At 42.5% G+C, this 23,798-nt stretch overlaps 4 protein-coding genes and 1 non-coding gene across 5 annotated transcripts; 2 read left to right on the top strand and 3 right to left on the bottom strand.

The window, feature by feature from the left end:
- Positions 1 to 3,662: 3,662 nt before the first annotated feature.
- TRNAL-CAG (transfer RNA leucine (anticodon CAG)) lies at positions 3,663 to 3,743 on the bottom strand. Its single transcript has one exon. It is a non-coding gene; the product is annotated as a tRNA-Leu (tRNA).
- A 112-nt stretch (positions 3,744 to 3,855) lies between these two features.
- On the top strand, positions 3,856 to 7,960 carry LOC123121690 (pentatricopeptide repeat-containing protein At1g74600, chloroplastic). Its single transcript, XM_044541707.1, has 2 exons — positions 3,856 to 6,558; positions 7,034 to 7,960. The coding sequence occupies exon 1, from the start codon at positions 4,016 to 4,018 to the stop codon at positions 6,440 to 6,442; it is 2,427 nt and encodes an 808-aa protein (XP_044397642.1). The 5' UTR covers positions 3,856 to 4,015; the 3' UTR covers positions 6,443 to 6,558; positions 7,034 to 7,960.
- On the bottom strand, positions 7,017 to 9,229 carry LOC123121692 (protein FEZ). The gene is made up of 3 exons (XM_044541709.1): positions 8,906 to 9,229; positions 7,821 to 8,122; positions 7,017 to 7,735 (listed from the first exon to the last, which is right to left on the bottom strand). The coding sequence occupies exons 1-3, from the start codon at positions 9,084 to 9,086 to the stop codon at positions 7,034 to 7,036; spliced, it is 1,185 nt and encodes a 394-aa protein (XP_044397644.1). The 5' UTR covers positions 9,087 to 9,229; the 3' UTR covers positions 7,017 to 7,033.
- A 2,938-nt stretch (positions 9,230 to 12,167) lies between these two features.
- LOC123121693 (uncharacterized) lies at positions 12,168 to 16,135 on the bottom strand. Its single transcript, XM_044541710.1, has 10 exons — positions 15,800 to 16,135; positions 15,407 to 15,495; positions 15,160 to 15,267; positions 14,966 to 15,048; positions 14,520 to 14,653; positions 13,791 to 13,840; positions 13,608 to 13,700; positions 13,435 to 13,526; positions 12,672 to 12,778; positions 12,168 to 12,517 (listed from the first exon to the last, which is right to left on the bottom strand). The coding sequence occupies exons 1-10, from the start codon at positions 16,049 to 16,051 to the stop codon at positions 12,476 to 12,478; spliced, it is 1,050 nt and encodes a 349-aa protein (XP_044397645.1). The 5' UTR covers positions 16,052 to 16,135; the 3' UTR covers positions 12,168 to 12,475.
- A 44-nt stretch (positions 16,136 to 16,179) lies between these two features.
- On the top strand, positions 16,180 to 19,577 carry LOC123121691 (activating signal cointegrator 1). The gene is made up of 4 exons (XM_044541708.1): positions 16,180 to 16,466; positions 17,570 to 18,202; positions 18,675 to 18,773; positions 18,874 to 19,577. Exons 1-4 carry the CDS (start codon positions 16,305 to 16,307, stop codon positions 19,222 to 19,224), a joined length of 1,245 nt encoding a protein of 414 aa, XP_044397643.1. The 5' UTR covers positions 16,180 to 16,304; the 3' UTR covers positions 19,225 to 19,577.
- Positions 19,578 to 23,798: the final 4,221 nt, after the last annotated feature.

The following is a 23,798-nucleotide window of genomic DNA, read 5'->3' as shown; positions in this document are numbered from 1 at the left end:
GCATCCAGGGTTATTTGAAAAGTGTTTTTAATGGAAAACCTGGATTAAGCTACTTGAACATTGAGCATCAAGATCTATAAGGATAGATCAAAAACGCTTAATAGTACTTTCAAATGAATACATACCGTGACAAGATTTTGAAGGAGTTCAAAATAGATCAGCAAAGAAGGAGTTCTTGGCTGTGTTACAAGGTGTGAGTATTGAGTAAGACTCAAGACCTGACCACGGCAGAAGAAAGAGAAAGGACGAAGGTCGTCCCCTATGCTTTAGACGTAGGCTCTACAGTATGCTATGCTGTGTACCGCACCTGAAGTGTGCCTTGCCATGAGTTAGTCAAGGGGTACAATAGTGATCCGGGAATGGATCACATGACAGCGGTCGAACTTATCCTTAGTATCTAGTGGACTAAGGAATTTTCTCGATTATGGAGGTGGTAAAACAGTTCGTCGTAAAGGGTTACGTCGATGCAAACTTTGACACTAATCCGGATGACTCTGAGTAGTAAACCGGATTCGTATAGTAGAGCAGTTATTTGGAATAGCTCCAAGTAGCGCGTGGTAGCTACATCTACAAGATGACATAGAGATTTGTAAAGCACACACGGATCTGAATGTTGCAGACCCGTTGACTAAAACCTCTCTCGTAAGCATAACATGATCAAACCCTAGAACTCATTGAGTGTTAATCACATGGTGATGTGGACTAGATTATTGACTCTAGTGAACTTTGAGTGTTAATCACATGGTGATGTGAACTAGATTATTGACTCTAGTGCAAGTGGGAGACTGTTGGAAATATGCCCTAGAGGCAATAATAAAATGGTTATTATTGTATTTCCTTGTTCATGATAATTGTCTGTTGTTCATGCTATAATTGTATTAACTGGAAACCGTAATACATGTGTGAATACATAGACCACAACATGTCCCTAGTAAGCCTCTAGTTGACTAGCTCGTTGATCAATAGATGGTTATGGTTTCCTGACCATGGACATTGGATGTCATTGATAACGGGATCACATCATTAGGAGAATGATGTGATGGACAAGACCCAATCCTAAGCATAGCACAAGATCGTGTAGTTCGTTTGCTAGAGCTTTTCTAATGTCAAGTATCATTTCCTTAGACCATGAGATTGTGCAACTCCCGGATACCGTAGGAATGCTTTGGGTGTACCAAACGTCACAACGTAACTGGGTGGCTATAAAGGTGCACTACAGGTATCTCCGAAAGTGTCTGTTGGGTTGGCACGAATCGAGACTGGGATTTGTCACTCCGTATGACGGAGAGGTATCTCTGGGCCCACTCGGTAATGCATCATCATAATGAGCTCAATGTGACTAAGGAGTTAGCCACGGGATCATGCGTTACGGTACGAGTAAAGTGACTTGCCGGTAACGAGATTGAACAAGGTATTGGGATACCGACGATCGAATCTCGGGCAAGTAACGTACCGATTGACAAAGGGAATTGTATACGGGATTGATTGAATCCTCGACATCGTGGTTCATCCGATGAGATCATCGTGGAACATGTGGGAGCCAACATGGGTATCCAGATCCCGCTGTTGGTTATTGACCGGAGAGTCGTCTCGGTCATGTCTGCATGTCTCCCGAACCCGTAGGGTCTACACACTTAAGGTTCGGTGACGCTAGAGTTGTAGAGATATTAGTATGCGGTTAACCGAAAGTTGTTCGGAGTCCCGGATGAGATCCCGGACGTCACGAGGAGTTCCGGAATGGTCCGGAGGTAAAGATTTATATATGGGAAGTCCTATTTTGGCCACCGGAAAATGTTCGGGATTTTTCGGTATTGTACCGGGAAGGTTCTAGAAGGTTCCGAAGTGGGGCCCACCTGCATGGGGGGACCCACATGAACGTGGGTAGTGGGGGCAAGGCCCCACACCCCTGGTCAAGGCGCACCAAGATCCCACCTTAGAAGGAATAAGATCATATCCCGAAGGGATAAGATCAAGATCCCTAAAAAAGGGGGATAACAATCGGTGGGGAAGGGAAATGATGGGATTTCTTTCCCCCACCTTTGCCAACGCCCCAATGGACTTGGAGGGCAAGAAACCAGCCCCCTCCACCCCTATATATAGTGGGGAGGCGCATGGGAGCAGCACCCCAAGCCCTGGCGCCTCCCTCCCTCCCGTGACACCTCTTCCTCCCCGCTTGCGCTTGGCGAAGCCCTGCCGGGATCCCGCTACTTCCACCACCACGCCGTCGTGCTGCTGGATCTCCATCAACTTCTCCTCCCACCTTACTGGATCAAGAAGGAGGAGACGTCCCCGTTCCGTACGTGTGTTGAACGCGGAGGTGCCGTCCGTTCGGCGCTAGGATCATGGGTGATTTGGATCACGACGAGTACGACTCCATCAACCCCGTTCTCTTGAACGCTTCCGCGCACGATCTACAAGGGTATGTAGATGCACTCCCCTCTCTCTCGTTGCTAGATGACTCCATAGATTGATCTTGGTGATACGTAGAAAATTTTAAATTTCTGCTACGTTCCCCAACAGAAGACGCCGCAAGGCTATTGGAGATGAACAAATTTCGCGGCTTTCCTGGTATGCTTGGCTCAATAGATTGCATGCATTGGAGTTGGAAAAATTGTCCAAAGGCATGGCATGGGCAATTCCACGGCCAAAAAAAGGGTTCCACTATAATCCTTGAAGCGGTGGCCGATCAAGAGACTTGGATTTGGCATGCATTCTTTGGAATGCCTGGATCTTTGAATGACATCAATGTTGTCAACCGGTCTCCACTGATGCATAAGATTGCAAATGGTGATTTGCCACCGGTGCAGTTTGTAGCAAATGGCCGTACATACAACTATGACTATTATCTAGCGGATGGCATCTATCCAAAGTGGCAAACCTTTGTGAAGCCGTTGAAAAAGCCGGAAGATAAGAAAAATCTTGATTTCCACGATGCTCAGGCGGCGGCTAGAAAAGATGTAGAGAGAGCTTTTGGGATTTTGCAAGCCCAATTTGCTATTGTGAAAGGACCGGCTAGATTTTGCGATCAGAAAATGCTTTGGTACATCATGCACGCTTGTGTGATCATGCATAACATGATCATCGAGAATGAGCGTTGCCAAGATGTAGACTACTATCAGTATGAGCTCTTGGGACATCCCGTGCGAGTGCGACGGAGGGCTGAAAGGGTGGCCCGTTTTGTTGCCTCCTATCATGCCATTCGACGTCCCACAACGCATAACGATCTTCAGAAGGATCTCATTGAGGAGTGGTGGGCATGGAATGGACGACAAAGAGCATCATGATTTGTGCGTTCGATATTGTATTGTTGAACTATTTGTTGTGTTTATTGCACTATTTGTTGTATTGAACGATAAACTGTTTGTTTGAGTTGTAAATGAAATTGAACTATTTATTTCGATTTATTTTTGTTTATGTTTGATCTTTTTGCTTCTGTTTTGGAATGCATATGTTGTTTGTGCGAGAGTCTCGCGCGCTGCATTTTTGCGCACTGCGCACGCCAGCGCTGCACGCCACGCCAAATCAGGCGATGGGTGCGCGACAAAGTAGTTTTTAGCCCGCGGCGCGTTCGGCGGCTGTTAGAGATGCTCTTACAATAAGATGAAACTAGGATGAGGGCATATATAATTAGCTTTCAAAAGCTTACAAAATAAAAAATTGTATGTCAAGAGTGGGATTTGAACCCACGCCCTTTCGGACCAGTACCTGAAACTGGCGCCTTAGACCAACTCGGCCATCTTGACTTGATGGCTCTCTTCTGCAATCAAGCTAAACATTTTGTAGGAAGCAATGAGGGCTACCATTCTAAGGTAGGCTAGACTTGCATGGGTTAACAGCTACGAGTACAAACCACAATGTTTGTGACTTTGTGTGCAACATCACATAGAACACTAGCAAGCCGACTCCCATCGCCGTGAAAAATTCAAGTGCAAAAGTTCACCGGCGAGGCGGCGACAGCGCTCGCTCACTCCGATTGCATCCCTACTCCACGCCGTCTCTGCCCTCCACCGTCTCGATGCCTCCACGCCTCCCCTCCCCCGCCCTCTCCGCCCACATACGCACGCTCTCCGCCGCCCCGGCATCCGCCGCCCGGGCCGGTGCCCCCCACCTGCTCGACGGAGTGCCGCGCCCGGACCGCCTCGGGCGGCTCCCGCCCGAGCTCGCGGGCTTCGTCCGCTCGCGCGCCGCGGGGCACACGCCCAGCCAGTTCGCCTACGGGAACGCGCTCGCGGCCTGCACCCCGGCCGCCGGGGCGGGCAGCGTCGCCTTCGCGGAGCAGCTCTACTGCGCCGCCTGGAAGGACGGGCTCGCGGGCGACGCCTACGTCTGCAGCGGCATGGTCGACCTGCTTGCCAAGAGCGGCCGCCTCGGGGACGCGCTCAGGGCGTTCGCGGACGGCGACCGCGGGAGCGCGGTCTGCTGGAACGCGGTCATCTCCGGGGCGGCGCGCAACGGCGAGCACGGGCTCGCCGTCGAGATGTTCGGCGACATGGCGTGGGGCTCCTGCGAGCCCAACTCGTTCACTTACTCCGGGGTCCTCAGTGCCTGTGCGGCGGGCGCGGAGCTGTGCGTCGGGAAGGCAGTGCACGGGCTGGTGCTTCGGCGTGACCCCGAGTACGATGTGTTCATTGGGACGGCGATCGTCAACATGTACGCGAAGTCGGGTGATATGGTCGCTGCCATGAGGGAGTTCTGGAGGATGCCCGTCCGGAATGTGGTTTCCTGGACCACCGCGATCGCTGGTTTCGTGCAGCAGGAGGAGCCACTAGGTGCTGTTCGGCTGCTCAGAGACATGGTCCGGGGCGGCGTGTCTATCAACAAATACACAGCTACTAGCATCTTGCTCGCCTGCTCCCAGATGCACATGATACGAGAGGCTAGCCAGATCCATGGAATGATCATAAAGACAGAGCTGTACTTGGATTACGTTGTCAAGGAGGCTTTGATCTGCACATACGCTAATATTGGGGCTATTGATTTGTCCGAGAAGGTGTTCGAAGAAGTTGGCAGAGTAAGCAACAAAAGTATCTGGTCAACTTTCATATCTGGGATTAGTAGCCATAACCTACCGAGATCAATTCAGCTATTAACGAGGATGTTTCGTCAGGGTCTAAGACCAAACGACAAATGCTATGCTTCTATTTTCAGTTCTGTGGACTCAACTGAGCTTGGAAGGCAGCTGCATTCGCTGGTTATAAAAGATGGGTTTGTTCATGGTGTCCTTGTGGGCAGTGCACTCTCCACCATGTACTCTAGATGTGGTGAAATGGAAGATAGCTGCAAGGTCTTCGAAGAAATGCAGGAACGGGATGAAGTCTCATGGACTGCAATGATTGCTGGTTTTGCATCTCATGGCCATTCAGATGAGGCATTCCGACTGTTCAGGAATATGATTCTTGATAATCTAAAGCCTGACCATGTGTCGTTATCTGCCATTCTTTCAGCTTGTAATGGACCAGAATACTTGCTCAAAGGGAAGGAAGTTCATGGACATATTCTTCGTGTCTATGGAGAAACTACGTCTGTTAGCACTTGTTTGGTTTCCATGTATTCCAAATGTCGAGAAGTACAAACAGCTAGAAGAATTTTCGATGCAACTCCATGCAAAGATCAGGTCATGTTGTCTTCAATGGTATCTGGATACTCTACAAATGGTTGCACTGACGAGGCAATCTCACTATTTCAGCTTATGATGGCAGCTGGTTTTCAGATAGATAGGTTCATATGCTCATCTATCCTTAGCCTATGTGCTAACATAGCAAGACCGCTCTATGGAAAACTATTACATGGGTATGCAACTAAGGCAGGAATACTGTCTGATCTATCAGTAAGTAGTTCACTTGTGAAGCTGTACTCCAAAAATGGCAACCTGCATGATTCTCGTAAAGTTTTTGATGAAATAAATTCCCCGGATTTAGTTACTTGGACAGCTATAATTGATGGATATGCTCAGCATGGAAGCGGTCAGGATTCTTTGGAGATGTTTGATTTGATGATTAGGCGTGGAGTGAAACCAGATAATGTTGTACTAGTGAGTATTTTATCTGCTTGCAGCCGTAACGGTTTAGTTGAAGAAGGCTTTAACTACTTTAAATCTATGAGAAACGTGTATGGGCTTGAGCCTGTGTTACATCACTACTGTTGTATGGTTGATTTACTTGGTCGATCTGGGAGGCTTGCAGAGGCAAAAAGTTTTATTGAGAGTATGCCTATGAAGCCTGACTTGATGGTATGGAGCACACTGCTTGCTGCTTGCAGAGTTCATGAGGATGCTGTACTTGGACGATTTGTAGAAAATAAGATACGTGAAGATAATTATGACCCAAGCTCTTTTGCAATGCTGTCAAACATTCTAGCAAACTCTGGAGACTGGGAGGAAGTAGCGAGAGTCAGAAAATCATTAAAGAGCAGCAAGAAAGAGCCTGGATTGAGTATGGTGTAAAGTGAAATGGTCAAAGAGTTCTATAAATAAAACAGGAATGCAGCACAGTACATTGACTGAGATGAAATAATGACATCATCTCGGGGAGTTCTGAGAAGAGCGCCAGTTGGTTACATGTAAGCAATGTGCAATGGATATCATTGGTATATTGGATAAACTGTTGAGCCTTTTTACACTGTTCAGCACATTTTGCATTGGTAGTTGTTCTAAACCTGTTAGGCATCTGATTAGTGACATTTGTTCCTGATCATGGGGAAGACTTGATGCCTTTCTAAATTTGCACCGACAATACAACTGAGTCAGGCTCTTTGCTGAACTTAATTCTTCATTCACTTTATGATATTTGACATGTAGGGCACACTTATAATTCTCAGGGAAAGTATATGTATTCATAATACTGAAGCACTCAATACATACAACCAAATCTATTTCTCTCTCTATTAGCCTATCTTTTGTACAGGTGGGTAGGATTCACAAAGTATACACTGAGCAGAAAATGTACAAGGGCAATTGCTAACAGAAATGCTAGCAAATGAAGGTTGCTCTTCTTCTTGTATTATCTAACTATGTATATATTTTTCCTTCGAGCAGCTATTGGACATCTCTCGGAGAGGCAGGGGGACAATTGAGAGATTCACATGGCACATTGGATATCCAATCATCTGAAGAATGTACCCCCAAATCAAAGGGGAATTTTACTTTGGGCGGAACTCCATACTCATTGCCTGTATTGTGTCCATTGTCAGGTTTTCTTGTATATGGATCTTCGTCCCTATTTCCAATACCTTCATTTGTGTCTATAACCCAATCAACTGCATACCCGTTGCACTGTTCAGGGTGTTCAAACTCTATCTCTGGCGAGGCTTCATTCATGCTATTGATTATTCCAGGGGCTATGCTGAAAAGCATGGCATCTGATGACCTCTGGAGGGTCTGTGTTTCAAATGGAAAGATGATTGGACCACTATGGATGTCTTTGTCTGATATATGAGTTAAAGACGGACCACGGCTGAAATTTATGACTTTACATGAAGAGCCATTTTGTGAACTGTTGGGCTTCTGCTGCTGCTGCTCATGAAAGTAATGCTGGCTATTGAGCCGACTCACAGGTATTGCAACTTCTGCTGAGCAAGGGGAGCTTTCGAAAGCAAAATGTGAAGCTTGTATGGATTGCAGGGCAGATAAGAGATCTGGCTCTATTGTTGCAGTTGACTGAGGACCCCAGGAGTGGGATAGTGCTCTTTGTGCCATAGAACTAGGCTTTTTAAATATCCTACAAATAGCCCAGGCATCCTGTCATCAGAAGATATATATCATATATCGAGATATTTTTTGGAATTTTAGCACTATAAGTAAATGTTTTGAATAAGAGGCTTACATTGGCTGGAATGTTTTTGTCTATTGGTACTTTAGGAAGTGATGGATCAGTTAGTGAAGGAAGCCTAAACTCATGCATCATCCAGTCAGTCTTGATCCCTTTTGCTGCTCTCCCTTTATAAAAGACAAGAGACTTCTTCAGGCCTATGCACTTGGTTCCCTCGGAGGAGTAAATGGGCCTATCTGTTCCTGTTGCTTTCCAGAATCCAGCTCCTGTGACTCTGTTTGGTCTAGCACTATTACGGTACTTCCGGTCCCTTGGGCAGTAGAAATACCATTCTTTTTCCCCAGAACTTGCAAGTTCTAAGTGAGGGCAAGGTAATGAATAAAATATTAGAGAAAGTAAAGGTGAATAATTCAATGCAATGAAGTAATGTTTGCAGATATTTAAGGAGGATAACTATATTTAGTTTGGTTTTCTGATGAGAAGGTTCTTAACTATTAGTGTAAAAAATGCTCTTATATTATGAAAATAAAGTCTATGTTTTGTGCGACTTTTGCTATAATTATGGTTACTATTATATTTTGAACACGTTGCATGCATACATAATGGATATGCACAATCTTGGATCTTCTGTGCTCTGTCTGAGTATGATATGGCCTTATTTACCATGACCACTAGTTTACCCATTGCTTGAAATATTGCTAGAAGATTTGCCCAACTTGTATTAAGAGTAAAACTTTGAACTGAAGTGGATCAGAAATCACGAGTTCTCTCTCTTGTTCGTCTTAACTTTCATATAGGTTAACTATGAAGACTGTATCTTTGCGCTGTAGTTCCCCAAAAGTAAGGAGGCTATGAGTTTATCTTCCATGCATTCGGCAGAAACAAGATGGTGAGTGTGGAATAATTTTGAAATTCTATCTCATCTCTAACGTGGGGCATAATATCTGGTGTCTGCATGTTATTAGAGAGAGATGTCTTCCATTCATTCTATTGATACATAAATGCAAAATTGTATATGCTGGCATTTATTTGGTTATTTGAAGCTAAAGCCTTTACAAGATCAAAGTTCCTTGTTGCTCCATTCAGTAACAAATAAGAACAAATCAAATAAGAACAATACAGAGAAGGTAGCAGCTTACTTGGGAGATCCCATGGGTCATATTTGTAGATGTCCAGCTGCCTGATGAGCTCAATTGAAAGGGGTTTCTGCTGAATCTTTCGCTTGAGATAAAAACCTACCAGCTCTTCATCTGTCGGATGAAACCGGAAACCAGGCAGAAGTACCTCCTCTGACTTGTCCATATCACTTCTCTCATCCATGACTAACAAGGGTGAAGCCTGATACAGGTTGCACTGCTCTTGTATTACCTATATGGATGTAGTGTATGGTTTTAGGGTCGAAGTTGGCTAGGTGAAGACAAACTCACGAATCTGTCTCTCTAATACAGTGCAAGGACTTATCAACTATGCACGGTCTACTATTTATATCCCTTGTTTGTGGCTTTGTGCTTGTGCAAAGGTGGCAAAACTCTTACTGACAGTTATCTAATATGGTACAGGAATTTATCAACCCAGAAAAAAATACAGAGATGGCTTGATGGACCTAAATATATGGGAAAGAATGAATACAAGACGCAGGTATCATGTGTAACTTGAGGACATGAGGTAGGAAACTAGTACTTATATAACTACTGTGTAAGATTAACTGTTTTTCTGTTAGATTTCTAGGCTCCTATTATATGCCTTGTATTCCGGGTCATAAACGATAGTCGGCAAGGGGAGTTTAACATACCCTTTATGAAAGAAATTACAGCTGCTTAAACATGACTAGATGAGGCCCACAACTCTGAAGCGCCCCTTGCAATAAGATAATATTTTATTCAGTCTCCTTTTGAATCTATCAGATTTATTTAATCAAGGATTAGTATCTCAATGAAGACAAGCATGTCAACATATATGGGGATTATTTGTCCCTTTCACTTCACACCTAAATTGTGATCTAGGACACCCTAAGCAACCCCTAAAAAATATTCATAAACAGTAGTAGCACCATTTCTTTTATATATTTGTCAGTTTCATAGAAATCAGGTATGGTTTGAACAGTTTCTTTAGTACTCCCTCTGTTCACAAATATAAGATGTTCTAAATTTTTAGTGAATTGGATGTCTACAGACATGTTTTAGTGTATTTGTTCACTCATTTCAGTCCATATGTAGTCCATATTGAAATATCCAAAACATCTTATATTTGTGAACGGAGTGAGTACGCTTTGGAAGCTAAACACTTTCAAATACATCAACACCACAATATCCAGGATTTATTCTTGCTACATTAATTTTCTTGAAGAATACCAATACATATTCCTCCATTCTCTGGTTTAGAAAATCCCTTGTATATAGAAAAGGATATCTCTTCTTACTACACATCATTTTCAGTACATATACGCTATTACGCTTCTGGTTGCATTCGAGATTTACTTTGCATAAAGAATTCCTTCTCTTTTACGGGATCATTTCTCACCACTGTCTAATTTGTTCTCACTAGGACGATCCATTTTGCACGTACTAAAGCAACGGTTAGCTTATTTCTACTGCTAACATCATTGATGGAAACTTGGATGAAAGTTGATGTGACAACAGATGTACACGTACCTATGAATTTGTGATTGCTACTTTTTGTTCTAAACCTGTGCAATAGCTTAACTGAAAAGGCGGGGTAACTGTTTAAAAACTGCAGTGTGGAGAAACCTTCATCCCAGTTAATGTCATTAAAAAATAATCATCGTCATCTCCTGACAATGATAGCCTTAGCAGTGTAATTGCCTTCAGTTTTCTACCAAGAATCGTATAACTCACTGCAAACTGTTGTCACATATATTGGTATATATCAACTTTTATTTCACAATCAGTCATTGTCGTAGAATCAATCTCAGCTTGCTTGAGTGCTTTATCGTATGTTCTGGTCCATCACCAATTGTACACAGTTCATTGCTCATTATTTTATAAGATCCTGTTTTTAAGTATCACAGTTAGCATAGTTAAATATGATTACTTGGTCATACATGATCTTGTACAGCCTCTCTTTCTGTCAAAGGTATCCCGATTTTTTTTTTGCCATGCTACTTTCTGTATCATCTTTCCTGCGCTGAATCAGCTGACATAATAATCATGCCAACGGCTTAAAGACAAGATTTTGGCCATGTTACAACGTACAAATAACTTAGTACCAAAAAGAACTCAGAAATTTCCCATGCCTCCCCAATTCCAGGCAGGATATTACCACCCAATCAATTCCATGTTTTTGAAAACAAAACATGATCACGTTCACAACTCTTGTCTTCTACCATGATCCACATTGGGAGATGGTTTGGGTTGAACTCTTCAAACGCATACCTTCTCGATGTCCTTGTCGCATTCTTGGTTTGTAGTTCTTGGAGCACCAGAACGTTCTTGCCAAATGGGCATTATCTTTGTTTTATTGCCTAATTTGCGGGTTGGTTTTTTCCTTTTCCAATTTTTGTGAACTTGCTAAAAATAGAGCACACACACCAACAAATGCATGTTTAGGACTCTGCAATCTACATTATGGTACCATATCTTCCAACCTGTGCTAGATTTTGTATCGAGGGTTGTATCTTCTGTTTGTTTGATAAGAAAAGGAGTCCCAGCTTTTGAGTCTTTGGGACTATCGAGCCAAATGTGCGTCAAGCTATAGTGCTGGAAATTTGCAGCCAAAGCATGCCATCGGGGAGCTTACAGATGTTCCATATCTTATATCTTAGGAGCATATAAAAATAGATACTTGCTGAGTTACTGTGAAATGTGAGAGGAAATTTGACCATTTCATCTTAACAACTCTGGCCCTGGATTACATTCGCATTTGCAAAGCTGGTTAAATACGAGTCATTAGAGCTGCCATGAATCAGATAGTTTTTAGAAAGGAAATGAAAAATCAACTCCAATTTTTATGCATTCCTTTTCCTACAACCCTTTTGAGCAAATATGTGGTGCCAGCAACACATATCTTGCTAATTTACTATCTTAAAAGGAGCATTTTTCATGCATCCTCATAATTTGTTTGCCCATGCACACTACAGAACTTACATTGCACGGCCTAATTTTTTGTGTGGCTGAAATGGACTGGCCCAGAAAGCAACATCTGACCTCCCGATAGTATAATGAAGCCGTTAACATCAACCTCTTTACTCAAAAGAAGTTACTACATAGGACAAGCCAGAGCATGTCAATCATGTAGCAAAGAAAGAACAACTTGGTGCATACCTGCAGTTCCCTCCATTCACACAGTACATCCATAGGAAAAATAATAGAAAATCCCAGTGAGATAGATTTATTGGTATAAGTTTTACTTAATGCTAGCATGGTATGAACATCCATTGCCCACTTGCGAGGAAGAATCATTGAGCCAACCTGAAAGCTACGTACAAGTACAATGCATTTCTTATAGCAATAACCGTATTGTATATTTGTATGATTGGACATTTTCCACCACGAAGATTGGCAGTAGTATGGAAAGAACCATACATAATCATATTTTGTAAGACATCTTGTAGACCATACATTGCGTGCCTTACCCAGTAAGATCATACACTAAGCAGTCGAATAAAGGAAAGCTCATTGTTCTTCCAGATCTTTTTGCAGAAGTTACTCAAGGATATGCACAAAGCTAAAATCCGGACGGTTATAAAGACTTCAAGACGCCCCCAATAGCTCCTTGATATCGTACCCTTGCAACTGAAGCAATAAAAGATCATATGTCAGTTACATAGGAAGAAGGGAACATGAATTAGCTGCCCCTGCTCATGTGCAATATTCTGCATGTTAATCAACTCATAATTTCCTTAGCATTTTCATCCAGCAAATTACTGACACAGATGATAAGACGTACCTGAAGAAAGGTTAGCAGTAGTATAACTCCCGAGTTCCAAAATGCATGTATTGTAATAGGAGCTAGAAGATTGCGAGTTTGAGCATATGTAAACCCCAGTGCAACACCTGCGGAACATTCACAAAATTTGTATCAACATAATGGTAAAACTGATAATTTGTCCTGAAGAAGACACCACTGACAGATTGTAGTCCTCAGACCGAATTACACAAAATGTTGCATGTTGTGCCTGTTCTTTGTTTCATCGCAACAGCTTTGTCTGTCATATTTCTGTAGCCAGTTTTGGCTTCTTTCTTTAGAAGAGAAGACCACAATTATAACATACCACATAACGGTTACACCAGATGTAACAAACACAACAGCTGATGTTGAATATTGTTCAAATAAGGATAACTACCACCTAATCTGATCCCTAAGATTCGGGACTAACTGGGAACTAATTCAAGTCCTATACTACGTCTTTCCTAATTATCCTGAACTGCTGCCTCACCACCAATTTCCTGCTACCAGATAGACTGATATGGGGACTTTATCTCTAACATGAAGCTTCCCTAAAGATGCGCGCACTGGACTCGCTACTGGTGGCAGGGTGCCATGCGCTGCTGGTTTGCCCCAATATGGGGAAGTCCCAACAGCAGCATCCCCTACAGCAACATGAACCATATGGCAAAGTTTGTCGGCAACTAAGTATGTTCATGCACAGATGGCAAAAATGGAATTCAATTGGTTTTCCACATTAGTTTTGAATCTCCTAGAAAATTACCAAGTACAAACAGTTGTGGGAATTGATCAGGTGTCAAATGGGCGAAGGCAAATACAGCAGCACTGAGAATCACGCAGACTGGAGTAGGAAACCTGTACCAAAAGCAAACTATTCAATACACCGACATGCAAAACTGCAAGCTCTAGAAAAATAAATACAATATCAACTTTTACCACTTAGTCAAGGACACCATTAGAAATCCTCGGAACACAGTCTCCTCCAGAATTGGTGCTAGAACTCCAGTAATCCCCACCAAATAGGCAGTGCTACCAATTTTAAAATTTGAAAAATAAATAAAGTTCTGATAGCTGGTGTGACAGCCGGCAAGTAAAACACAAAAGCTAGTGAGATGCTACCTGAGAGTTGATGAGCCAATTAGTGGCAGTAAAAGGACCAGCGAGTCCTTCTGCAATAACAAAGAGAGTCCAGAAATAGATCAGTAGTCATGTAGTAGTACCCATTAAATGGGTTAACTGCAGTAGTTGTACAACATATAGGATAGGTATAAAAAATTCTGAACATCCAAAATTATAAGGCATCTCAGAGAAATCAATTGCCAACCAAAAATAAGAGAATCTATGTTTCCAAATGTTTAACAACATAGCTCTCTGTTCTGGCAAATGTATCGTTTGATTTGACAATCATTTCGTACTAACTCCAAAGTATAGGACAGTCTTTCTTTTTTGACAGAGAACATATAGAACAGTCTCAGGTTATGAATATATTGAGTTAGTCTTGCATGAGTAAAAGTGATTACATAAAGCTAGGCTCAAGTGGGCTTAAGATACGTCAAAAGATTGGCCATATGAAAACAAAACAGATTCTTAGGAAGAACTTTTACATTTGGCATATTCTGAACTGTCCAACAAAATGCTTTATTTACCATATTACTTTTCAATGAACAAATCGGGGTGCAAATTAAAGGTGGATGGAGTCAGACTAGTGTAAGTCTGTAAGGTGACAGAAGTGTAAGGAGCAGACTAGTGTAAGTCTGTAAAGACTCATTTTGCTCCGTATGTAGTCACTTGTTGAAATCTCTAGAAAGACAAATATTTAGGAATGGAGGGAGTATAACAGAGCCTGACCTCTCTCTCTGGAGGTGCACCATTCAGATAGGTCATGGCAGCTCCAACTAAAGCAATGGAAATGACTGCACCAAAGAGGCCAATACCAGCCCACAGAAGCCAGCCATTTTGCAGCTTGAATGGTTCTTTGACATCTGAAAGGTCAAAATTACAATGTCAATGTACTTCAACAACAACAAAGCCTTTAGTCCCAAACACAGTGTCAACTTACTTCCTAACAGAAAATCACAAAAATAATCTTTGACCTTGACTAAAGTGTTAAAAGCAGCATTCATGAAAAAGAGGAACCCCTAAATTCATAGTTACAAGGAAACTCCAGTTGCAGTAAATAACCGACAGCACTTCTGACAGTTGAAAACATTAGTCTACAAGAAAGAATGCACCACTCTCTTTGCACAAGATCAAATGAACTAAAAGTAAGCATATTAATAAGATCATGTCCTGACCGTAACAGAAGACATCCTCAGGGAATGGTCGGAAGGTATTGGTGATGCTAAATATAACACCAAGCACAACAGCAGTCACGCTACTGCATAAGACAACAAAAATAAACAGAATTGGATATTTTGAAATGGGCAATATCCATCCTTTAGTATGTACACACTACCAGAAAAAGTATCGAGTAAGAATAGATCCATACAGTTGTCCGAGGAACAGTATTTCTGCCTTCTCATCTATAGTTGCCCCCGCGGCTGAAAACCCTACGTATTGCAGTATCGACTGCTCAACCAATCCTGTCAGAGCAAAGCTGTCTAAAGAACGCTCAGGATACTTTCTTAGCGTTAACCATGCCTAAAACTGCAAATAGGCATCACCAACCACAGCCAGCATGCATATACAAAGATACTTCTGCGAAAATAACCATCCGGTGTGCAGGATAAGAGTACCTTACTCCACAGCCCACCATGCTGAGGACAACAGTTTGCCACTCCCATGGCACATCCCATCGGCGAAGGACGGGCCACTCGTTCGAATCCTGCTTACATCCAAATAACGCAACAAAGTCTGATTGTCAGCAGGGCAACACCAGAAAGACAGGAATATTCACAGTCCAACTAGAGTTCAGTAAGTTTCCATGGCTAGATAATATCGTTGCACATAGATTGATAGTTCACCAATGCACCGGCCACATTTTTCTATTGATGCACTGGACGTGTTTCAAATTTCAACACAAGTTCTTCTGCTCTTTCAAGAACCTAAATTCTGCACCAAGCAACAAGAAGCACTGCTGCTAGCCTCAGTAGGGTAGGGCATCAAGAAATGGAGCGGTGGCGCATCACCTTACTGGAAGGCGGTGGCGGGTTGTTGTAGGATAAGCACGCGAAGTCTCTGCCGCTCCTCGAGCTCCTGCTCCAGCGGCCGGTCTCCGGCGGCCGCAGCAACCGCTGCTGAGCTCCTGCTGCGGCTGACGCTGCCAGGCGGCCGGTTCTTGGGGTGGGAAATGGCCTCCCGTGCTTGGAGAGGAGGAGGGATCTGCATGGGAGCGGCCGGAGGAGGACAAGAGAGAGCGGAGACGACGACGTGGAGGCCATCGGAAAGGGCGCGCGCTTCTCACTTCTCTGCTCTCTCTGCTCGCTGGGGAAGAAAGCCTCACGGCCTCGTGGGGATAAGGTGGGGACCTTTCTGTAAATCAGATAAAATGCAAGCGCAAAGCCAGAAAACGTAGACGGGAGACCCTTTCGTTTATTTGTCGTATAACTTGGGGTCCAAATTGCAAAGTGACACACACCCGTTCTTTTCTCCTAGGAGCAAGACGCCTCCGCGCTCGTGGCAACGGCGGCGGCGATGGCGACGTCGGCGAGCACGTCCGGCGAGTGGCTGAAGGGCGCCCTGCAGGAACTGAGGGGCCGCACGGGGAGCGCCCTGGAGCTCGACGACGGCCTCATCTCCGGCCTCGTCTCCTTCTGCGAGCTCGCGCCTCCGCCCGACGCGGCCGACTACCTCGCGGTCCGTACCCCCACCACACGCCCCTCCGTCATCGGAACGATAGCTTGCAGCACATGATCCATATCGCGTCGCGCTCGGCCTTCTGATTTGAGCTTGCTGCGCGTGTGTGCTTGTTTGGCGCGGCGGCCTGATCTGCATCCGGTTGGGGGTTTTCTCAGATTTAGGGTTTGTGCGGTTTTTAGTAAATTTGGCTGACGTTAGGATCGGTTTCACGTCAGATCAACCTTCAGAGCTTGATGATAATTGTCACTAGTAGTTTCGATAGTCTGGTTGCTGCATTGTGCCACTGGCAGTTTGCTATTTCTGGTTGAGGGTTGTCTGTTAGTTTTAAACTGATGAATGATCAAAGCGTGTCATGTTAGACTTGTATGCGGCCAGTGGAGAACATGGTGCTTAAAGAATCATATCATCATTCTTTCAAAAGAAAAGAGAAAAAAATGAAAAAAGAATCATATCATCATGAATCCCATTTTGTAACCTAATGTTTTGTCAGTATGTTTTGAGCATCTTATCTGTTCTATTACTTAATATATGCATATGTGCATGTTCGCTGGCAATCTAGAGCTTGAGATGTAGTTACATCTTTAAGGGAAACTTAGACTAGTGCATAGTTAGCCTGCCCTTGTCTTGCTGATCTGATCGACACAAGTATTGTGGATTGTGATGAAAATGATTTGCTTTCTTGTGAGCATGTACATTGACTATTGGTTTGGCAGTGTGTCTACATATCTTTTGCGGAGCATCTCGAATATAGTTGAAAGGATGACCTGGGCACATTCAGCCCAAATACCATCATGATGAAACTAATGTGTGCTCTTGACATCCGTGTCACTGTAGTTTTGCATTAACCTTTCTCAATTGGGCATTGTGCATGGCTTTCTCAAATTTTATGTGTGGCCATTTTGTGTTATAAAGGAGCTCTAGTTCCATTTTTTTAATTCGTTTGGAGTTGTACTTGTACATACTCCAGACTGCTTCTTCTGAGTGACACCACTGTTTATCAGCTTATCATGTTCTATATTATGCACACGCCATGAATTGTGGAAACTACTGTTACTTAGGTGAAGTAAAATGTTGATCATTCTATGTGTACAATTCTGCAGAATATTGTTGGAGCAGAAGCCGCGCAGGACCTCATTCAGGAGTACTTGCAGAGGAGGGGCTACATTGATCCCTCAAAAGGAGCTGGAAGCTCGCAGTCGTCTAACCTTCAGCCTTATTTGAAGCCATCTGCTGATGCAGCAACTGCCCAAACAAAGAAACATACACGTACACAAAAAGATCCAGCATCTTCTTCTAGTCAGAGTTCCAAGAGTCAATCAGATGCTGCTGAGACCCCTGCTGCCTCCAAGAGAGGTCCAAAAAAGAAGGGAGGAAAGGCCATCTCCCTTGCTGAGGCAGCAAAGGGTTCTATTGTCTTCAAGCAGGGGAAACCTTGTTCATGCCAAGCACGGCTGCACAATCTTGTTAGCAACTGCTTATCATGTGGAAAAATTGTGTGTGAACAAGAGGGCGAGGGACCATGTAGTTTCTGTGGCTCACTTGTCTTGATGGAAGGTAGTACATATGCGGGTTTAAGTGATGTTGGAGTTCCTCTTTCGGACACAGAAGTTGCAGCTGAAGCTTATGCAAAGAGGCTTGTTGACTATGACAGAAACTCTGCGGCAAGAACTAAAGTTTATGATGATCAAAGTGACTATTTTGAAATGGAAGGAAATAGTTGGCTCTCATCTAAGGTAATCGACGTTTGATTGTTTCTATTTCATTGTTCCATCCATCTCATCCCTTGTGGCTCATACTCGTATATATCCACTCATTCCGATTCTTTCCCATTTGTTGATCTTCACTGTCCTTTATTTTAGTGATTAAGTCGTAAGGAAAAACTTTTAGCTATTAACCGAAATTTGCATACAACACCTAGCCATAATGTGAAAATTTATGTTTATATTTATTATAGGATTTATTTATGCAATGTATTTTTCTTTGGTGCTCAGAATCAGCCCATTTCAGCAATCAACTCTTTACTCCTAAAAATTATGCATATATCATCTATTTTTATGAGTATATATGATAAAAGATGTAATTTGATGGATTAGACAATGATAGGATGTTGTGTGACTGTTTTTTAGGATATTGAAAGGCAAGTTGTTCTAATTGGATGATATATACAAAGACATTTATTGCAGTTCTCTATTTTTCTCGCTTCAGGAGAAGACAAACCTAAAGAAGGTGCACGACGAAGCTCAGGATGCAGCTGAAAAACAAAAGGGGAAAGTGACGGTCACATTTGATTTGGTGGGCCGTAAGGTAGTAACTCGTTCCTGCAGGCTCGGTTCACAGTTTGGAAGCTTTCAATAAGAAAAGAAACATTTCGACGCCGATATAATTTTGCAAGTATCTTCTGCAGGTAATTTTGAACAAGGATGATGCCGCAGAGTCGGAATCTGACCAAGGGATCATGAGACCACTAGAACAGATGCATCAGGTTCAACGCATACAGCCCAGCCCCTCGATCAGAGAGCAACCAGTCTTCGTTGAAACAGGACCTGTGAAGCCGAGAACCGACAGGGTAAAACAGAGCAAGAAACTCGGAAAGAATGGCTTGTGCCTGGAGGTAACCGGAAGGGTGCAGCATGATGACAAGGATCCCCAGAGCTTTCTTGGTGGCAAGATGAAGAAGGGTGATCATCTCGCGTACAGTTCCTTCGGTCAAGTTCGTGAAGGTGATGACTACGAGTGCTCCCTTGATTTTGATTGAGCTTTAGCTGCGAATTTTGATGCGCTCGAGTGCCTTCACATTGTACTTAATTATCCCATTTCATACGGGTTGGATTGTGGTCTGGTCAAGTTTCCAGCTAGAGGTATTTTGGAAAGGCTTGCTTCGGGATCAGATCATTCAACTAAAGTTGTCAGGCCGGATAGGCTTTGTGGGGTCTTGAACCTATAAAGTACAAGGTCAAGAGCACTGAGGCAAAAAAAATTATGACCCTAAATCCAAGTATTTTATCAGTAATGTTGCCTTGTTCTGGCCGAAGTATGTTCTGAATCAGCGAACTCTGTAGTGCTATCTGTACAATTTTGCACTTTAAAACGGCATTTGGAAAACATCAACTACGCCATGTCTTTCTTGAATTTCACTGGATACTTTACAGGCAAGCTCTTGCATTGTCTGCCCTTTATTTTGAGAACTGCCCATCAGGCATTTTATTCCTTCAAGCGGATCATATGCTCAATCAGAAACTCAGGGATTACATCGAAAGTATACTGATTAACATGTAAGGAAAAGGAGTATCTAGCACAAAGGTGAGCCGCCACATTGGCCTCCCTATAAGTGTAGACAAGTTTGAATCCCTGAAAACTCCAGACATAAGACTACATCTCTCTGAAAACTTGCCATCCTACGGACCTGTCATCGCCTTGCATCCACAAGTTGCAAAGGTTTTGACAATCAGACTCAGTTATTACATGAGATAACAATTTGTCCATAGTTAGTCACATAGCATCACGGTACGCCAATAACTCTGAGATAAAAAGGATTATCTGTATAAACGCATGGTTGTGTCTGTCACCGATGTGTATTTTGAAGGTTCTAAAAAGATCCGGTTTATGATGGGTAAGAGTGACGGGCGTGCGATCATGAGGCAGAACTGGTGAAAAGTTGTCGAGGACACCATGATGAAAGAAGTTGAAATGGCTGTGTTCAGGTTCAATAAGGTCAACATGACCAGTGGTTTGATGATTCATTGGCCCATGTGATAAACCCTGATTGAATGGCAGATTAGGATATGTATGTAGTAGTATACAGTACGAACTTATGTGTTTAATGGTAGGTGTTATGCGGTAATGAACTTGGTAGTATCAACTTTTGGGTCTAACTGGATATGAAGATCATCCACCTTCTATTTTGTGACCTACTTGGCATGTAAATGTACATATATGTGGCTTCTAGTGTAACCATCCTACTACTCTCCTTCAAATTGTACTAGCTTGGCAATCAGTACTGCGATTTTGCTATTTTTTATTCACTACACAAAGGGCTACAATACACTCAGCTCATTTCACACCAAAATATAAAATATGCTATGTTGAGACGCTAAATCAAATTTACAATCCAACATTTATATTTGGACTAGAATTTTGCCCAACATGACTATAATGTAAAAATGGTGTTTCTTTTTTTAGTAGAATTTTGAAATGATGCAATTTCCCGAAAAGAAAATGTAACCATTTTTCATATGGACTACATGTTAGTTTCATATTTTGACCAGAAGATCATCAAATTTATGAATTTTGCACGTAAAAAATGATAAAATTTATGAAAATCAGCATGCCATTTTCAAATCTTAATAATGAGGGTTCTGTTTTGACCGAAATACTGAAATTTCAGCACAAAATATATCATATGTTATTTAAAATGAACATGCTTATTTATTATTTGAAAATCAACATTTTCAATAAAGCATGATTTCAAAATATCACCCATTTTTATTTCAAAAATGAGATTTCTATTTTAACCAGCATGCTATTTACAAATCTAAAAAACGAGGGTTCTGTTTTGACCAAAACGCTCAAATTTCAGCTCAAACATATTATATATTGTTGAACACGCTTATTTCATATTTCAAAATCAACATTTTTCAAGATAGTATGATTTCAAAATATCACCCATTTTCCATGTTTCAAAAATGAGATTCCTATTTTGTCAAGCATTTGATAAAAAATATTAATTTTGCGTGTAAAATAATTATTATTTTTAAAGAAAATGAACACGCTATTTTTAATTTTATAAAATAAGGTTTCTATTTTGAAAATTTGAAAACTAACGCTGAATTTCATGTTTCAAAATGAGGCTTTTGATTTGACTTTATTTTGATAACAAGTATGAAATTTGACTATAATTTAATCAAAATTCAAAAAACTGCACGTCAAAAAATGATAAAATTACGAAAAACCTACATCACTAAAAATGCATTATTTGATGGTTTCCACATTTCAATCCGTCGATGTGTTCATAATTCCTATCGAGGCTTCCATTTTTGACCTTTCCAGCACACTTCCGTTTCCAAATAGATGAATAGACTACCAACAAACTAAACATGTTTCACTACACATCACAATGCTAAATACTCACTTCTTTGGCTTTGCACAATCTTCTTCTGCATCCTTCAATGGTCTCTTCTTGCCCCTCGCCACCTTATCATCTTCTGCATTCTGAATCTTTCTCTTCTCTGCATCCTCCAATGATCCATCTTCTGCATCTGAATCTTTCTCTTTTCTCCGCCTCTACCTAGTGCCTTTTGCTTTCCTGGCAAAATTGAAGAAAAATATTTTAACACTCTCCAAGGGAGTAAATTACACTGTAAACACATATGAAAATGAACAAAGAGGTAAACATGTACATGAACTTCATTAGCTTTTTTTTGCCTCTCAACCTCTCGCGCTTAGATTACATCCTCTTGTTGGATTCTTTGGTAGTTGGTCTCCCTTTTGAAACTATTGGGTTTGGGTCTTCGACTTCATCGGTGTAGCATTCGCGAGCAGAAAAGAAGTAGGCCGACAAAGAAACAAACGATTTCCGACCATGATCCCAATCAGTTTTTTCTTTGTCAACCAATATACTCTTGAGGAACTCCATCATCTCTTCTGGCTGTGATTCGCTAGCTGCGGCCGTGAATAAAGCTTCACTAGCCATGTTACATAGTTCTGGTACTTATTCATGTGCTCAGACCATACATGCGTATTTGCAGTCCTCGAAGAACGAAACGCTGGCTTGACATCTATTGTCCATCTTGCCTTCACAAAAAATATTGGATATATGCACACACCAAGATGATATAGAACAAAATATATATATGCGCATGAATAATACTCGCTTTCCATCTTTTTACATTTACAAGGTCCTGCAGATGGTGGTGACCTTGTTCGTATGGTCTTCTTTAGTGTTGGTCGAGAGGAGTAAGCATGGCATCTGGGGATGGAGATGGACCAGGCAAAACGGCGCGCTAGTGCGTTAATGGAGATAGTGTTGCACCAGGCCTTGCAGATGCACCTAAACAGCGACGGCGACTTGACATGCAGTCGGCCCATGATCTCCAACACAAGCTCCTCTCCATTTGTTAGGGCATATTTCTCTCTAATGGTTTTGATGATTGATGACAATGTGTTTTACGGACTAACCGTTCACATTGAGCATTTTAGATATTCTTATATATGGCACAAGACGAATTTATTCCCCTTGGTAACAATAAGAGTGAAGACGGTTTTTCCGACGTTTCTTTTTTTGGTGGACATGAGTCGTAGGAAAACCGTACTATTAAGAAGGGATTCGCTTTGAAAAGGTTTGGGTGAAATCAACACGTACACTTACACATATGCACCCACTAACCATTCCGGCAACATGTAGGAGTTCACCGTTTTTACTTGGCAAAGTTGAAGCACTCAAGCAGTAGTATCGCGCTGGTCCACGATAGCATCGCTTGGCGGTACTGTCGCAGACCAGTACCGTACCCAATACCTCTTGTTTTAGGCCTCCCCATAATTAATGGTAGTAGAGCGGTAGTACCGCTTATTGCGGCAGTACCGCATTCTACTGACGCGTACCGCTTATTTTAGGGCTTCTGTTGCCCAGACTATTTTAGCGGTACTAGAGCGGCTGTACTAAGCTACCACTTCGTGCGGTACTTCTGCCTTGGCATCTGTGTCCTGTGACCCCTCGCGGCAGTACCGCATATGGGAACGGTAGTACCACTTCGGCGACACTATCGCCTTTGTACTCTTGTACTCGCAGGCGTCAGCTAGAACAATCACACCTAGAGGTAGTACAAAGTAACGGTTGGATTTGCCGCTTGGGTGCGGGCAGAACAAGTAATGGTTGGATTCGCCCCACCACTATACAAAGGAGGTCTTATTCCCCAATGATGACCCACAGGTATACGGGATCAATTGTAGCTCTTTTCGATAAGTAAGAGTGTCGAACCCAACGAGGAGCAGAAGGAAATGACAAGTGGTTTTCAGCAAGGTAATGTCTGCAAGTGCTGAAATTGTAAGTAGCAGAGTAGTTTGACAGCAAGATAATTTGCGAGCAAGTAACGATAGTAGTAACAAAAGTGCAGCAAGGTAGCCCAATCCTTTTGAGGCAAAGGACATGCCAAAATGGTCTCTTATAATAAGCAAAGCATTCTTGAGGGTACACGGGAATTTCATCTAGTCACTTACACCATGTTGGTTTGATTTGTGTTCGCTACTTTGATAATTTGATATGTGGGTGGACCGGTGCTTAGGTGCCGTTCTTACTTGAACAAGCCTCCTACTTATGATTAACCCTCTCGCAAG

Source organism: Triticum aestivum, chromosome 5D, assembly GCF_018294505.1.
Source record: "Triticum aestivum cultivar Chinese Spring chromosome 5D, IWGSC CS RefSeq v2.1, whole genome shotgun sequence".
NCBI lineage: Eukaryota > Viridiplantae > Streptophyta > Magnoliopsida > Poales > Poaceae > Triticum > Triticum aestivum.
This window is presented reverse-complemented; position numbering and strand designations above follow the sequence as displayed.

Excerpts from the sequence above, each read along its gene's own strand:
- LOC123121690 (XM_044541707.1), top strand. The coding sequence starts at position 4,016 with ATGCCTCCACGCCTCCCCTCCCCCGCCCTCTCCGCCCACATACGCACG.
- LOC123121692 (XM_044541709.1), bottom strand. The coding sequence starts at position 9,086 with ATGGATGAGAGAAGTGATATGGACAAGTCAGAGGAGGTACTTCTGCCT. Across the intron at positions 8,123-8,905 it reads TGACCCATGGGATCTCCCAA|AACTTGCAAGTTCTGGGGAA; the intron begins GTAAGCTGCTAC and ends GCCCTCACTTAG. Across the intron at positions 7,736-7,820 it reads ACAAAAACATTCCAGCCAAT|GATGCCTGGGCTATTTGTAG; the intron begins GTAAGCCTCTTA and ends TTCTGATGACAG.
- LOC123121693 (XM_044541710.1), bottom strand. The coding sequence starts at position 16,051 with ATGGCCTCCACGTCGTCGTCTCCGCTCTCTCTTGTCCTCCTCCGGCCG. Across the intron at positions 15,049-15,159 it reads ATACTGTTCCTCGGACAACT|TAGCGTGACTGCTGTTGTGC; the intron begins GTATGGATCTAT and ends TGTCTTATGCAG. Across the intron at positions 12,779-13,434 it reads CCCACAACTGTTTGTACTTG|GTGTTGCACTGGGGTTTACA; the intron begins GTAATTTTCTAG and ends AATGTTCCGCAG.
- LOC123121691 (XM_044541708.1), top strand. The coding sequence starts at position 16,305 with ATGGCGACGTCGGCGAGCACGTCCGGCGAGTGGCTGAAGGGCGCCCTG. Across the intron at positions 18,203-18,674 it reads ATAGTTGGCTCTCATCTAAG|GAGAAGACAAACCTAAAGAA; the intron begins GTAATCGACGTT and ends TTCTCGCTTCAG. Across the intron at positions 18,774-18,873 it reads TTGATTTGGTGGGCCGTAAG|GTAATTTTGAACAAGGATGA; the intron begins GTAGTAACTCGT and ends TATCTTCTGCAG.